Source organism: Thunnus maccoyii, chromosome 23 (genome assembly GCF_910596095.1).
Source record: "Thunnus maccoyii chromosome 23, fThuMac1.1, whole genome shotgun sequence".
Lineage (NCBI taxonomy): Eukaryota > Metazoa > Chordata > Actinopteri > Scombriformes > Scombridae > Thunnus > Thunnus maccoyii.
Genome location: NC_056555.1, coordinates 23,547,338 through 23,563,048, shown reverse-complemented (window position 1 = coordinate 23,563,048; position 15,711 = coordinate 23,547,338). Strand labels below are relative to the sequence as shown.

The 15,711-nt window shown below is 41.7% G+C and overlaps 1 protein-coding gene across 1 annotated transcript; it reads right to left on the bottom strand.

Annotated features, from left to right (window-relative positions):
- Positions 1–351: 351 nt before the first annotated feature.
- LOC121890746 (protein NYNRIN-like) lies at positions 352–3,921 on the bottom strand. Its single transcript, XM_042403276.1, has 3 exons — positions 1,459–3,921; positions 1,135–1,369; positions 352–1,067 (listed from the first exon to the last, which is right to left on the bottom strand). The coding sequence occupies exons 1-3, from the start codon at positions 3,750–3,752 to the stop codon at positions 999–1,001; spliced, it is 2,598 nt and encodes an 865-aa protein (XP_042259210.1). The 5' UTR covers positions 3,753–3,921; the 3' UTR covers positions 352–998.
- Between the last annotated feature and the right edge of the window lie 11,790 nt (positions 3,922–15,711).

Genomic DNA, 15,711 nt, shown 5'->3' with positions numbered 1-15,711 from the left:
ATGATCCACAATAACACAATTGTTGTGGATTTTCGGAGCTGATGCACTGGCAGTTGTCAGTTTGAAGAAGAGAAGACCAAACCAAACTTCGTATGATGATTCTGGGAAAACTTTAATGAAGAACCTTGCAAGGGAGAGCGACTCAAGGGACACCTCCTGTTCGTACGGTGTCCCCAAACTCGTCTGACCCTCACAGTCCAAAACCAGCCTTTAAGCCAATCATAGAAACTAGTTCGTCAGTTCCGAATCATAAACCTATGACCTAAATCTGTATCTTTGGTTTGTCTTGTTGCGTCTGATGATGACCTGCATTCTGGCCTTGGTTCGCCTGTGAGGCTCCTGGTTTATTAAACAACATGTGTTATCTTCTGTTTGAGAGAACAGAAGAGTACAGCTTGACATTCTGTTGTCCTGGTCAGTTATGGAATATCCATAACAATCCCCTCTTATTGATCAAAAGATCAATACAAATTACCAATTTATGACTGGACTGGTGGACTGTAAGGGCACAAACAGAGTAGAAACAACATCCGCACAACAGATAACAATTCTCACACAAAAGTAATACAAGAATCAACAATTGCATTGAACAAAATCAAAAGTAAAATCATCAAAACACATAATCATTTAAACACATAATACAATAACAATAAAAGCAAACAATCAGTAAATTAGATAAAAAACCCCTCTTATGTACCCCTTTAAAACAACTGTCATGTGACCCATGAGTTCTGTCTTCCAACCACCAGGGGCAGTAGTGAGGCAAATCCTCAAAGAAGATCTCCTAGAACACCAAAGCGTTAAAGGAGGTCATTGACAGAGGTCACCAGTCACATGCGCAAACAACCTAAGACAAGACACTTCCTGCCTCTTACTAGATGAAATCCTAGCAACTTAAAGGGGAGTCATACAAACATTTGATTACATCATAACAATAAAACAAATCAATCACAAAGTGAAGTCTTCAACCCATGCACTTTGCGTACAGTAGAGGGCCATCACCATGGAGAGGTTACTAGCACATACGATGCATGGTGATGTGGAATCCATCCTCCTGGAGTGATCCTCTTCGTCGACGTGGATGAACTCTGCTTCGTCTCAAACAGTGTTTTATCATATGTAGACCACCGCCATAGTGTTGTAGAGTCCCAATGGGCTCATTGATTTGTCCGTATGTCCAAGATCTGGCTCTTGGTCTGCATTTTCTGGATCATTCTGCAAAGGGCGCCCCTGTCCATGGGGCACTGGGTTCATGGCACCGACTGTGTCATGAGAAGGAAAGCCTTTCCGCTCTCCTTCGCCTGGAATCAGAGAGACTCCTGTCTCTCTCTCATTTGGACCGACTTGACCTGTCCCCTGCCCGAACCTACTAAACAGGAGAGAAAAAAGGAGTAACCATCCGGTTACCTGCCAGGGCTTTGCTCTCCTCCGCCAGTGGTTGGGGGGGCCAGTCTGCACCTTGTGGCGTGGATCCATTCTGCTCTGCCTTCGACCTTCAGGGCCGTCCTAGTAGTCAGCAGCACCTGGTATGGACCTTTCCACCTAGGAGACAAAGACACTTTTTCCAGAGATTTGATTAATACCAGGTCACCTTCTCGAAAGGAATGAATTGGTTCTTCCGATGGTTTGGGGAGTCTGTCAGCCACCTGTAAATGATACTTTCTCAAAATCTCTGTTAGTCTTTTCACATACTCAGTCATGAACTCATCCGTCCAAAGCAGAGTAGCTTTGTGTGGTGTCAGTGGGGGACTTGTCCCTGTGGACATTGGTCTTCCCATCAGCACCTCGTGAGGACTCAGTCCTGTAGTTGCACTTGGTGCACTCCGAATGGAGTACAGCACAATCGGCAGTGCATCAGGCCATTTCAGGCCTGTGGCTAGGACTGTTTTGGTCAATCTGTCTTTGATAGTTGCATTCATTCTCTCAACTTGACCTGAACTCTGTGGATGATAAGGAACATGTAACTGCCACTTAAATCCTAAGATTTCTGACAGTCCCTGAGTGATTTTTGACACAAAAGCTGGACCTCTGTCGCTATCTATTCCCTGCGGCACTCCGTACCTAGGGATTACCTCTTTTAGCAGACACTTTACAACTGTTCTTGCATCTTCTTTTTTCGTTGCAAAAGCTTCTACCCACTTCGAGAACCTGTCGGTTATGACTAGCAAGTATTTGAAGCCTTGTGAGCTTGGCATATGTACAAAATCTATTTGCATATTTACAAAAGGACCTGATGGGGGTTCTAAGTGGTCATGTTTCACTGTGCTATTCTTTTTTTTGGTCTGTTGACATATCATACAACTATCCACAAGTGTTTGTGAAACTTGAGTAATGCCTGGAGCAAACCACTGTGAGCGAATAACATCATTCATCACCCCTCTTCCAACATGCGCTGGACCATGCGTCACACGTGCCAGTACATGAAGGAGAGCTCGAGGGCAAACCGGTCGACCATCAGGGTGGAGCCACAAGTCAGACTCCGCGTCAACTTTACAACCTTTACGCAACCAAAGACTTCGCTCCCTGTCATCAGCGTGATTTTGCATTGTCACGACATCATTAGCGGAAGGAACTGGAATTGGATTGGTAGGTTGTGTGGAGGCACATTGAAGTACCAAAGAGGGAGAGGAAAGTGCCGCTTGTTTGGCTGCAGTGTCAGCCATTGCATTTCCTCGTGAAACAGGATCAGTTCCATTCGTGTGAGCAGCACATTTGATGATTGCAAGCTGAGATGGGCGCAAAATAGCATCTAACAGGTCATTAACCAAAGTGTGATGCTGTAGTGGTTTTCCAGAAGATGACACAAAACCTCTCATCTTCCATAACTGGCCAAAATCATGAGCAGCGCCAAATGCATATCTTGAGTCAGTGTAAATAGTAGCCACCTTACCAGAAGCAAGAATACACGCTCTAGTTAGAGCATACAGTTCTGCTGCTTGAGCAGAGGTACCTGGAGGCAGTGCTTTTGCCTCTACTACCCCCCAATCGTTAACTACTGCATAGCCAGCTAGATGTGTGCTATCAGATGGTCTGCTAGCTGAACCATCAGTGTAAAAAATCAAATCAGAATTGGGTATTGGTGTCTGCAACAAGTCTGGCCTTGGGGATGTACACAGGTCAATAGTTGTGATGCAATCATGCTCATCATCTGTGTCAATCAATGGAAGGAGAGTAGCTGGATTCAATGGAGGTGAGCGTTTTAAAGTGATGTGTGGACTATGAAGAATGATTGCTTCATAGCCTGAACGACGTGCAGCTGTCATGTGTTGGGTAGCAGATGTGTTCAAGATGTGAAGTACTGCATGTGGAACGTGCACAACACAGTCATGAGCCAGTACAATTGGAGAAGATTTCTCAATCATGATGGCAACGGCGGCCACCGCTCTTAAGCAACCTGGCATGCCAAGAACCACAGGGGCTAGTCGAGAGGAGTAGTACGCAACTGGACGGTAATGAGACCCATGTTTTTGCACGAGAATGCCTGTAGCAAAGCCATCTCGTTCATGTACATGCAGATGGAACGGCTGATGATAGTCCGGCAGCCCCAATGCCGGAGCCAAGGTGAGAGCATGTTTCAGGTCCTGAAAAGCTTTGTTCATGTCCTCAGTCCACTGCACCTTGGGAGGAGCTGATTGCAGTGTGGCGTTTCGCAAAACAGAGTCCATAGCAGCATACTCAAAGATCCAATGTCTGCAATAATTCGCCATCCCCAAGAACGAGAGCATTTGTTTCTTGGTTGTGGGAGGAGGCATGTTAACCAGCAGTTTCAACCTCTCCGGTGACAACAGGCGCTGTCCATTTTTCAAAACATGACCCAAGTATGTCACCTCAGACCGACAAAATTGCAGTTTGGCAAGTGATGCTCTATGACCACACTCAGCTAGTCTCTGTAGGAGCAAGATGGAGTCGTTCGACAAGCTTCCTGTGATGGTGAAGCTATCAGGAGGTCATCTGCATACTGTAGGAGAGTGGAGCCCCCTGGAAAGTGGAGGTCATCCAAGTCCCGTTTCACTGCTGCTGCGTAAACTGTAGGACTCTCGACAAAACCCTGAGGCAAACGCTGCCAGGTGTACTGTTTTCCTTTGAATGTGAATGCAAACAGATACTGGCTATCTGGATGCAACGGGATTGAGAAAAAAGCTGAACTCAAATCAATGACTGTGTAGTGTGTTGAGTTGGATGGTAGTGAAGCTAAAATCGAATTTGTGTCTGGCACAATTGGAGCTGTTGGCACTACAATGCTATTAATAGCTTGCAAATCTTGTACAAAACGCCATTCATCTGGGCGGTTTGCTTTTGGAATGGGTAAAATGGGTGTGTTACATGGGCTTGTTGTTTGAACCAACACACCTTGATCCAGTAAAGACTGAATTACACCTTCAATACCAGCAATTGACTTGTGTGGCAAATTGTATTGCCTGACCATTGGTAGTTTAGCACCAGGTTTGAGTGTGACTTCGTGAGGTGGAGCCGAATTCACAAAACCCACATTGTTTTTATGTTTAGCCCATAAAATAGATGGAACCTCTGAAAGCTCTGATGGAGGCCCATACTGTGTGGGGAGGGGTGGTTGTTGCAAAACAAACCTACTCTGAGGTAGCTGGATGTGCTCAGTTAAAGATAACATGTACAGCTCAAGGCCCAAGTGTGTTATTGTTTGAGTTTGAGGAGTCTGCGCAGCTCCTCTCAATGCCTGGCACTGTGCCACCATGCTTTCAAGCTGTTGTGGGTCACAGCCAGGAGAGACAGCTACAGTGATGTATGGAAATGAATCTTTATCATTAACCAATTTGCGCTGTGCGTCAGATAACCGAATTGGAATTGCACATCCCTGTGGACCAACAAACAAACATTGTTCACACTCCAACCCCTCTTGTGTATTCAAAAACACATCAGCTAATTGTTTGTACACCTCTGGGGGGTTAAATGCTGCTGTACAGTGACACTGTAGTACAGGCCTCATGGCAGACATCTGTGTTGCACATGCTGGTGAAATTTGAGCAATTTTTTGAATGCTAGATACTGTGAAACTGGAAGCCATGTTAAAATCAGTCAATGACCAACAATACAAACAATCAGCAATAGTTTTCAAAAACTGAAATGCATGAGCAGCCTTCACATCAGGTAGGCTTAAAAACAATCCATCAGGTGTGCATTGAATGGTGGCATGTAGCTTGCAAAGTAAATCTCGTCCCATGAGATTAATTGGACTTTTCTCAGAAATCAGGAAAGAATGTTGCACATCTGAACCTTCAACAGTTATTTTAGCTCTCTGTGATAGTGGCTCAACAACAGGAACGCCGGAAACACCCACGGTGGTGACAAAATTAGGTGTTGGTGTACATACATGCTCATCAGCTTTAACAGTGGAAATTGTGGCCCCACTATCTACCATAATGTCAACTCTACTACTATTTACTTCAACAGGCATTATTGGATCTTCTGAAGGATCTTTTGAAAGTCGAATTACAGCTGCTTGAATGGGAAATGTTTTTTCTGATCCTGCCCCTCTATGGCCTCCCTATGCTTGATTGTAATATTGTCCATGATTCACATTATCAACATGTGGAGGAGGTGGTAGTGGTTGTTGTTGTTGTTGTGGTAAAGCAAGGGGGGCTGTTTGTTGGAAATTCCTTGTTTGGTGATCCTGGAATGGGTAATTTTGCTTGTTCTGACGACGACCACTTCTACACTCATTAGCCCAATGTCCCGCTTTCCCACATTTGTGACACTTTCCCGGTTTTCGCTTGTTATTGTTTTTGAAATGCTGTTGTCCACCCCCCTGTCGCGCATGCTGTAACATTTGTTTTGGGAAGGAGGCAGATTTGTCTTCAGCAAAAACTTCACACCTATCTAGCGCCATCATTTTGTTTACCGTTGCTTTCCAGTCTTTGGTTTGCCAATCGGTGACAGACAATTTGTATGCAGCTGCAACATTTGGTTTTAGATTTTGCACAAAGGTTGTAACAACAAAATATTCATTTCCTTCTCGTCCTATTCCTGCATTGCTATCCCAAGTACGTGTAAATCTGTTAACAAACTCAGGTACAGTTTCATATGCATCTTGGACACAGTGAATTACTTTATTAAAGTCAGTGCGCTGTCGTGCACATTTTCTTATTGCTGTTTTTGCTTCTTCATTTAACCAGTCAATCATGGTTCTATGAGGAGGCCACTGGCCATCCTCTGTCCGAGCAGGGAAAAGAAATTCACCTTTGCACAAATCCCACTCCGTTCTGTATGAGCCAGCAAGTAATTGTTCAACATCAGGTATCAGACAGTTATACACAGAGCATACATATCTTAACCATCCCCAGTATTCATCTGGGTTTCTGGTCGGATTGGGGGCATTTTGTGTCATTCCAACTATCTCAGCAGGAGTCCATGGTTTGCAGACAGCTGTGTTGCCAACCATGATTTTTGGAGCATTTATTGAGGTGGATGTAATGTTTAGAGGGGGCTCTAAAATGTTAGTTTTCGATCTTGTATGTCTTTCCAGATGTGAATGTGTCATTCTAGTTGTACCTCGTCTCTGTGTCATCTTTGGCCTGACTGCAGGTTCTGTGTCGTCACTATGGTCTGTGTCAGACTCCTCCCCCTTACCTCTGGCTCCTTGTAACTCAAGTTCTACCTCACTTTCTCCTGAGCTGTCCTGAGTGTCTATCTCTGTTTCTTCAGCAACGGCAGCTAAATGTCTTTTCTCTTCCTTTCTTTTCTGGCTTTTTACCTGTTTGAATGACAAATTAGCTTTCTTTTCTTTTTCTGCAGCTTTCCTAGCTTTTTCTTCGTCGGCTCTATCTTTCTTTTCCTGTTTAACTCTTTCCCTTTCTCTAGCAGCCTGACTGTCTCTTTCCCTTTCTCTAGCTGCTATCTGCTCTTCTCTATTTTCTACTTCAGTCTGTAGTCTTTGTCCCTCAACAGCTGCGGCTAGTAAGAGAAATTCATCGTCAGTCTTTGCTTGTTGTGAAATGGTTTGATCAGTCATGTTAGCAGCTGAAAAGGGGTTTGAAGGTGAAAGTTGTGGAAAAATTGAAATCATTGTTTTGTTTGTGTGTGACTCTTGCAAAGGCACTCCAGCTTTGGATACAATGGTCAACAAAGTTTGTGGAGAGGGAGCATCAGTTTGCCGTTTTGCCCAACCGTATATGATAGCTTTGGAAATGGCCTTCACATTCTCACCATGCCTCTGTTTAATTTACATCATTTCTGTAGCTCTGGTTTGCAACTCTGCTTCCAACATAGGCAAGTGACATGCTGTCACACATTTAACACAGTTCTCCACTGCTGCTCTGAACTCATCAGAAAAACGATCAACTCTTTTTTCATCCAGACTCACTCCACACCTCTGACGAGCAACAGTTAACCACACATTTACACAATCTTTCATATACGCACTATCCCAAGATGGATTTCCAAAATCTGGGTTAACATTGTACTCAGCAATCTGAAGCTTATCTCTATCAAACGCTCCTTCGTATGGCCATTCGCCATCTGTCCACTGATTCATAAGGGAAGAAAATGGAAACACAAAAGTCCATCCTTTCAATCTACCAACAACTCCCGCCGGAGATTGTGGAGAAAACATCGCTCTATATTGTGCATCTGTGAGTGTGTGGGGGTTTGCTTCGGGAAGCTTATCAATGGCAGATTGACCTTTTACTTCCGAATTGGTGCGTTTGTTTCCTACTGAAACAGATTTGTTCTTTCTCTTGTGTTTTGGTGAATGAATTAATTTTGTAGTAGATTGTGTTCTACTCACTGCTTTAGACGTGTTGTTGCCCATTTTAACACATTTACATTAAAAACATCACACAAACAAACACATCAAACACAAAACAGACACATCAAAACTTTCCCAGCATCACCGAAGTTCTTTTTTTTACACCTCTCTTCCTGGTGCAATAGCAGTGATCTGAAGCCAAACCGACGAAGCAACTCTTCGTCTTGTGTACACTGTTTATTGTTTGAAAAATTTTTTACCGGCGCCCGACTCTAGGACTTAGAATCCCAAGTCTGAAAACATTTCTCACAGGACACAGAGTGGATGATCCCCGATCTTGGCTTAAACGAAATAGGCCAAATCCTACCCCGAAAACGTCTTTTCTATAGTTTAAACCTCAGGTGGGTCCCCCTGTGCCGGACGTAGCTCGAAGCTAGCCCAGAAATCCCAGCCACTTTTGTGGCACTGCAGGAGTTAAGACTCACTCAACTCTGCCTTTTTTTACCTCTTCACAACCACATGCTTTGCACCTGCTTATCACTGCACAGTTTCAACACATTTTCATGTGTTTAGATTCTTTAACCATCAGCTTTTTGCTTTTTTTTTTTTTTTTTTTTTTTCACTTTGTGACCACCTTTAAAGTGAAAGTGATGCACAGTTTCTTTGTGATTTCGTCAAACGCAGACATGGTAAGGCACAATAATAAAATAAAATTATGCACTTACCATGTCTTTGTTGTGTTGAAATCCTGTTCGTGACGCCAAATTGTTGTGGATTTTCGGAGCTGATGCACTGGCAGTTGTCAGTTTGAAGAAGAGAAGACCAAACCAAACTTCGTATGATGATTCTGGGAAAACTTTAATGAAGAACCTTGCAAGGGAGAGCGACTCAAGGGACACCTCCTGTTCGTACGGTGTCCCCAAACTCGTCTGACCCTCACAGTCCAAAACCAGCCTTTAAGCCAATCATAGAAACTAGTTCGTCAGTTCCGAATCATAAACCTATGACCTAAATCTGTATCTTTGGTTTGTCTTGTTGCGTCTGATGATGACCTGCATTCTGGCCTTGGTTCGCCTGTGAGGCTCCTGGTTTATTAAACAACATGTGTTATCTTCTGTTTGAGAGAACAGAAGAGTACAGCTTGACATTCTGTTGTCCTGGTCAGTTATGGAATATCCATAACAACAATGACAAAGTTACTCTGCTCATTTTAGTGAAAAGCTCATTGATGAGGACATAGTAATGTTGAACTACACATTTAAAACCTGAACACATCTGATTGGATTATAAATGGATTTTAATCTACATAATTTATTCTTTATTCAGATTGAGTGGCTACAGTTTGTCAGAGATCAGCTGTGCTTCTCTGGCCTCAGCTCTGAAGTCCAACCCCTCCCATCTGAGACATCTGATTCTGTCTGAAAACGACGTGTGTGACGTGAAGCAGCTGTGTGGTTTTCTGGAGAGTCCACACTGTAGACTGGAGTATCTGGGGTCAGACACCATTTTTTACTTCTGTGCTGAGATTAATATGATATGACAGTTGTGGTGACACTAAACTGCAGACATAAAGCTGATATTATGCTGATCCACACTGAGGATCTATTTTCTTCTTCAGTGGTTTAGTCCATTGACTGTCAGAACAATGTTGAGCTGCACATTTAAAACCTTCATAGAACAAGAAAAATCTACACTGGATAATTCACTCTGAACCTCTGAAACTCTGTTTTTATCTTTTCTATTTGACAGTTTTTAACCTGCATCCTGTTGGGTTCAGCTGTTTGGAGTTTCCATCTTCTAAACTTTAGGACAAAAAAATAGATTTTCAGATTAATTGCGATTCTTATTTGAATGATCAATAATTGATTATTGAAATCCAGAGATGGATCTTTGCATTTGTGTCTTTACTCAGTAAACATGTACATGTGCTCTGTGTTGTGTGTGTGCAGTGGTTACTTGTTGTAAATGGTTCAGTTAGAGCAGCATGATGTGTAAAATGTCCACTTTGTTTAAATCGAGTTATTACAACGTGCACAAAAATCTTATTTTAAGTGTAAAAGTAACGTAGATGCTAGCTACTATATTAGCTGCCTTGAGTCACCACAGTCCCGTAAACCGTGACGTGAATAGTTTCAGTCTGTGGACCCGCCGCAGTTTACGGGACTGTGGTGACTCAGGATGGTCAGCTGACTCTGGCTGTCTCGTAGGGGATCTAGAGATCACATCTACAAGAGGAACAGACTGAAAAAAGACTCCACACACTGATCTGAGCTCTGGGTTTGTGTTTGTTAACGAGATATTATCTCTGACTATGAGATGTGAAAGCGTGGAAGTGGACTGAACAGTGTGCAGATTCTACTGTATTCAGTCTGTCTCTACCTGCCGGGGAGCTAACGCCAGCCAGCAGCTGTCTGCAGGTATCAGACTGATGTCAACACAAATACAAACAGTGCAGATGAACTAATGAGCAGACTTTCAGTTTCTGCTGTATGTGCTTAAAGTGATAAAGTTGAAACAGCAGGTACTGACAGTCCATGTGTTGCATTATGGGATAGCATTTATGTGTTTTAAATGTACATAATGATGAAGCTCTTGCAAGTGATGCAGGTCTTTTATTATTCTTGCTCAACTGTTTTGCACATGTAGACCTAAAACATATAAATGTGTCATGTTTTAGTCTTTTGACATTTTTACTTGTGTTTGGCTGAACAACATGAGTTTGTATAGACGGTAGGGCTGCTCGATTATGGCAAAAATCATAATCACGATTATTTAACACAATTACTTTTTGACTCTCATTTTTGCCAATGCTGATATATGTGCACATATTTTTTTCCACCTGGCTGAGGAGGCTATTACACCTGCAATCATAGATTGTAGTAATGATCAAGAAAGACAATATATGAAGGAAGAACTTATGAAGACTGGAGTTCAGGAGCTCAGCATTAAAACACATGAACCTGCCAAGTGTGAGGAGCAGTAGTTTTCTTTGAGTTTATCAGACAGACAGGAGTAATGTGCAGGATTTAATCTTTGGTCCACAGTCCGAAGCAGAAGGTGGCGGTAATGCACCTCATACGCTGGTTGCCAATAGCTGTTATAAACCAAAAAGAAAACGTTTTTTCAAACAGAGTGGTACATCCTGTCAGCCATGGTGTTTCCTATCTCTGCAGCCGAACACAGCAGCTCCTCTGCGGACTGTTTCATCCTGACGGTCCCGGTGTTTCCTCCGCAGGCTCCATTTCACTCAGCTGCCCGACAGACCCGCTGCTTCTTCCCACTTTAACCTGAATAACAAACACTTGATTAACCACACAGCCCTAGATCAAGTTTATTTGTTGAAGGAGAAATCTTTCTTTATTATATTATTTAATGTGTTTTAATGAATAATGTCTGATCATTGATATTGATCCTTCAGAACACACACACTGATCTAAATGCAGGTGTTTAAAGTACTTTTTATGAATCAGTGTTGACATGAATATGTGTCTGAATGTTGTGGTGACATTTGGATGATGTCTGTAGAAGGCTGACATCATGATGATCCACAATAACACAATGACAAAGTTACTCTGCTCATTTTAGTGAAAAGCTCATTGATGAGGACATAGTAATGTTGAACTACACATTTAAAACCTGAACACATCTGATTGGATTATAAATGGATTTTAATCTACATCATTTATTCTTTATTCAGATTGTTTTACTGCAGGTTGTCAGAGATCAGTTGTGCTTCTCTGGTCTCAGCTCTGAAGTCCAACCCCTCATCCCATCTGAGACATCTGATACTGTCTGGAAACAACGTGTGTGACATGAAGCAGCTGTGTGATTTTCTGGAGAGTCCACACTGTAGACTGGAGAATCTGAGGTCAGACACCATTTTTTACTTCTGTGCTGAGATTAATATGATGTGACAGTTGTGGTGACACTAAACTGCAGACATAAAGCTGATATTATGCTGATCCACACTGAGGATCTATTTTCTTCTTCAGTGGTTTAGTCCATTGACTGTCAGAACAATGTTGAGCTGCACATTTAAAACCTTCATAGAACAAGAAAAATCTACACTGGATAATTCACTCTGAACCTCTGAAACTCTGTTTTTATCTTTTCTATTTGACAGTTTTTAACCTGCATCCTGTTGGGTTCAGCTGTTTGGAGTTTCCATCTTCTAAACTTTAGGACAAAAAATAGATTTTCAGATTAATTGTGATTCTTATTTGAATGATCAATAATTGATTATTGAAATCCAGAGATGGATCTTTGCATTTGTGTCTTTACTCAGTAAACATGTACATGTGCTCTGTGTTGTGTGTGTGCAGTGGTTACTTGTTGTAAATGGTTCAGTTAGAGCAGCATGATGTGTAAAATGTCCACTTTGTTTAAATCGAGTTATTACAACATGCACAAAAATCTTATTTTAAGTGTAAAAGTAACGTAGATGCTAGCTGCTATATTAGCTGCCTTGAGTCACCACAGTCCCGTAAACCGTGACGTGAATAGTTTCAGTCTGTGGACCCGCCGCAGTTTACGGGACTGTGGTGACTCAGGATGGTCAGCTGACTCTGGCTGTCTCGTAGGGGATCTAGAGATCACATCTACAACTTTCTAAACTTCTACATTCTAAACCTTCTTCAGCTCTGAACAGATTATGAAACATTGAATGATTTCAAGAATGAACTTTGTTTTCTAAAGTGACGTCATTTATTCTTTATTCAGATTGCAGTGCTGCAGGTTGTCAGAGACCAGCTGTGCTTCTCTGGTCTCAGCTCTGAAGTCCAACCCCTCATCCCATCTGAGACATCTGTATCTAGGAGGAAATAACCTGAAGGACTCAGACGTGAAGCAGCTGTCAGATCTTAAGGAGAGTCCAGACTGTAGACTGGAGACTCTGAGGTCAGTAGAGAGTTGGAGTCAGTCTGTGCTGGTTTCAGCAGTCTTGTATTAAACATCGTTAGTATCAAAGCAAAGATCCAGTATTTCCTGGTGAACCTTCAACCTTCTCAGTGGCTGCTTTCCTCAGTGAAGCTGTGAGAGGAGAATGGTGACAGACTTCAGGATTGGACAAAAAGACAGAGAGAGAGAGAACAGTCAGCCAATCAGATCAGCCAGAAGCTTGTTGTGATCATGTGTTTGAGTTGATGTGAAGATGACTGTTGTTGTTGTGTTCATGTCTGCAGGAAATAAAGCTGGATTACAGCTGACAGCCTTACAAGATGTATAGAGACAGTGGTCCTCATCATCAAACTGTCCTACCATCAAATCTGATCTGAAAGTGTTTGTTCTCTCATTTCAACACTAAAGAATTGATCAGTTCATCTTTGTCATAGCTCTAAGATCAGTCTGACTGCAGCCTGCAAATCACTGGCTCTGATTTCACACAAGCATCATTACGTTTAGTAACCATGTGGTCTTTATACAGACCAGAGCCTCTGCTGAAGTCCAGGAATCACAGCAGCTGTTTAGCTGAGAGCTCTGACTGATTGTCATGTGATGATTTAACAGCAGGAAAGATCTTCAATCCCACAGAGACTCTGTGGGATTGAAGTGAATCTCACTAAACACTGATTTATGACCTCTGTTGTTTCTTCTTCTCTCATCAGATTGTGATGATCTCTGTCAGAGTGTGAGTGAACATCCAGGAGTGTGTGTTGAGAGAGGATCAGCTGGATCCTGATGATCCATCTGGACCGGAGTCTGGATCTGGATTTTGTCTTCACTTAAGTCTCTTAACTGACTACAAACTGAACAGTTATCTCTGGATTTTGTTGAATCAGCACTTTACAGATGTGTTATACATGAGCTGTTTGATGCAGAAAAGATTAATAAACAGGTGTTATAAGTCAGACTCTGACCCTGGGCCCATATTTATCAAGCGTCTCAGAATCACACTGAGAGTTAACGAGGACTAAAACTAATTAATGAAGCAGAAGAGAATTTACTGTGACTGTCAGCAGGAGAAGGATTACTCCTGGGAGAGAGTGAGACGTGGCTGTTTTACCACAGTCAGAGCAGCAAAGTAGAAATAATGATGACGTGTTGTAGTTTTCTCACAGTCTCAGCTGGAAATATGAAACAGTGGTAATTTGGTATATTATGTGTATAAGCAGGTAACCAGGCAGGTAACTTACCAAGGTTATGGAACAAAACTATGATGCCAAAATTCATTATAAGATGATATTTACAAAGTGTAAAGAAAGCCTGAGAAATAAATGTAGCCTATATGTTAATGAAGATAACAGGTAATTAGACTCAGCTGTGTGAAATGATCTTGGTTCAGCCACATGGTTTCACAGCCTGTAATAGTGCTGCATCTTGCACATATTGCACAGACACATGTTGCAAACCCTCTCCATGAAGAACATCTTCTCTTCCACTGTCCAATTCCTCTTTCAACTACTCCCCAAGTTAACTTGTGTTCTCTACATGAAGGTAAATACAGCGTAACAATAGAAACATATATTGTTCAGGTGCATCCTCCTCTCTCAAATATCAGGCTGTAGCTCTGCTGTTATTTGAAGGAGCCTCACTAAAAAATAAGCCTATAAAATATTTGAGCTGTTGTAATGAAGTTGAGATATCCTTCATTATGCAGCTGACATGATTGTGTGTAAATCAAAGTTTTAGTGGGCTGTAACTGAGGACCCTCGTCATGCTCATTATCTTTACGACGTGCATTAAGCCAGATCAAAGTTTGATTCATGACTTCCATCATTGTGGCTTCTGACAGAATCGTCGCTGTTGCACAGCTGCATTTTCTCCGTTACCATAAAGTGTAACATTGTGAGGACGTTCTGTATTTATTTAAATGATGTTGTGTAGAAACATCATGTGTTCTCCTCTGCATCCCACACAAAGTCAGTCTCACTAATGATTCTGTTTTAGTCCAAACAATCTTTTAATAAGCTCAATGTCATCAAGTGTTCCCAAAACATCTCTCCTCTCAGGGAATATTTCTGCCTGAACTCCATCTCCTGCAACCCCGAAATATTGGCAGAGATACGAATCATTTACCAAGTTTGGAAAGTTGATAAAAGGCTTTTTCTCCTAAAAGTAGAAGCAGAAATGCGTCACTCTGATCATTTTTGGCCAGTTAGGAGTGATTTCCTGCTCTGAGACGCTTGATAAATACGGGCCCAGATGTGACAGATGTGACAGATTGGATGTCCACAAATTTCATTCAGTTCAATTCAGAAAGAATTTATCATTGGTCCAGAAAACCTGCATGCAGGTCAAATCATATCTTGGTTCTGTGGTGAAAAACTTTGTATTTTTTGATTCCAGTCTAAGTTTTGATGATCATATCAGCAGCTGGTCCAGTCCTGTTTTCACCATTAAAACATATTCAAATAATATGTATAAAACCAGCACAGAACACTGCTGCTGTCAGACTTTGAACTAAAAGCAGGAAAAGAGATCATATTACTCCATTTCTATCATCACTTCACTGGTTACCTGTTTGTTTTAGGATTGATTGGAAAGATTTGATTGATTACTTTTAAAGGCTCTTCATGGCTCCAGATGACATTTCAGAGTTGCTCTGTGTGTAAATATTAAAGGTATTCAGATTTTATATGCTTTTATATGTTTTTTTTAACTATCATGTTAGTACTGAGATTGTGAAACTGGCTTTTAAGTACGAAGTGAAACAATCTGCAGAAGCTTGTAAAATGAGACAAAATAATCCTTTTTAATCAATTTAAATCTCTTCTGACTGACATAGAGCAGTGTGAATGCAGGTGTGTTTGAATTGATGATGTCCCTTATGTTGATGTCTTTGGCCTGTTTGTTGTATAATCTGTTGATATTTTCATTTTTAAGAGCTTTTATTGTTTTTATATGTACTGTTATTGTTTCTATTGTTCTTATATATGATTTGTTGCTAATGTTTAATGTAACTTTCATGTTCTTTTATATGTACTGGACTCAGGGCGTCCTTGTCAAAGAGAGTTTGCTCTCAATGGCCCTCCCTGTTTAAATAAAGGTTGATG

Excerpts from the sequence above, each read along its gene's own strand:
- LOC121890746 (XM_042403276.1), bottom strand. The coding sequence starts at position 3,752 with ATGCCTCCTCCCACAACCAAGAAACAAATGCTCTCGTTCTTGGGGATG. Across the intron at positions 1,370-1,458 it reads GAATGGATCCACGCCACAAG|TAGGTTCGGGCAGGGGACAG; the intron begins GTGCAGACTGGC and ends TCTCCTGTTTAG. Across the intron at positions 1,068-1,134 it reads CATTGGGACTCTACAACACT|AGGATCACTCCAGGAGGATG; the intron begins ATGGCGGTGGTC and ends ACGTCGACGAAG.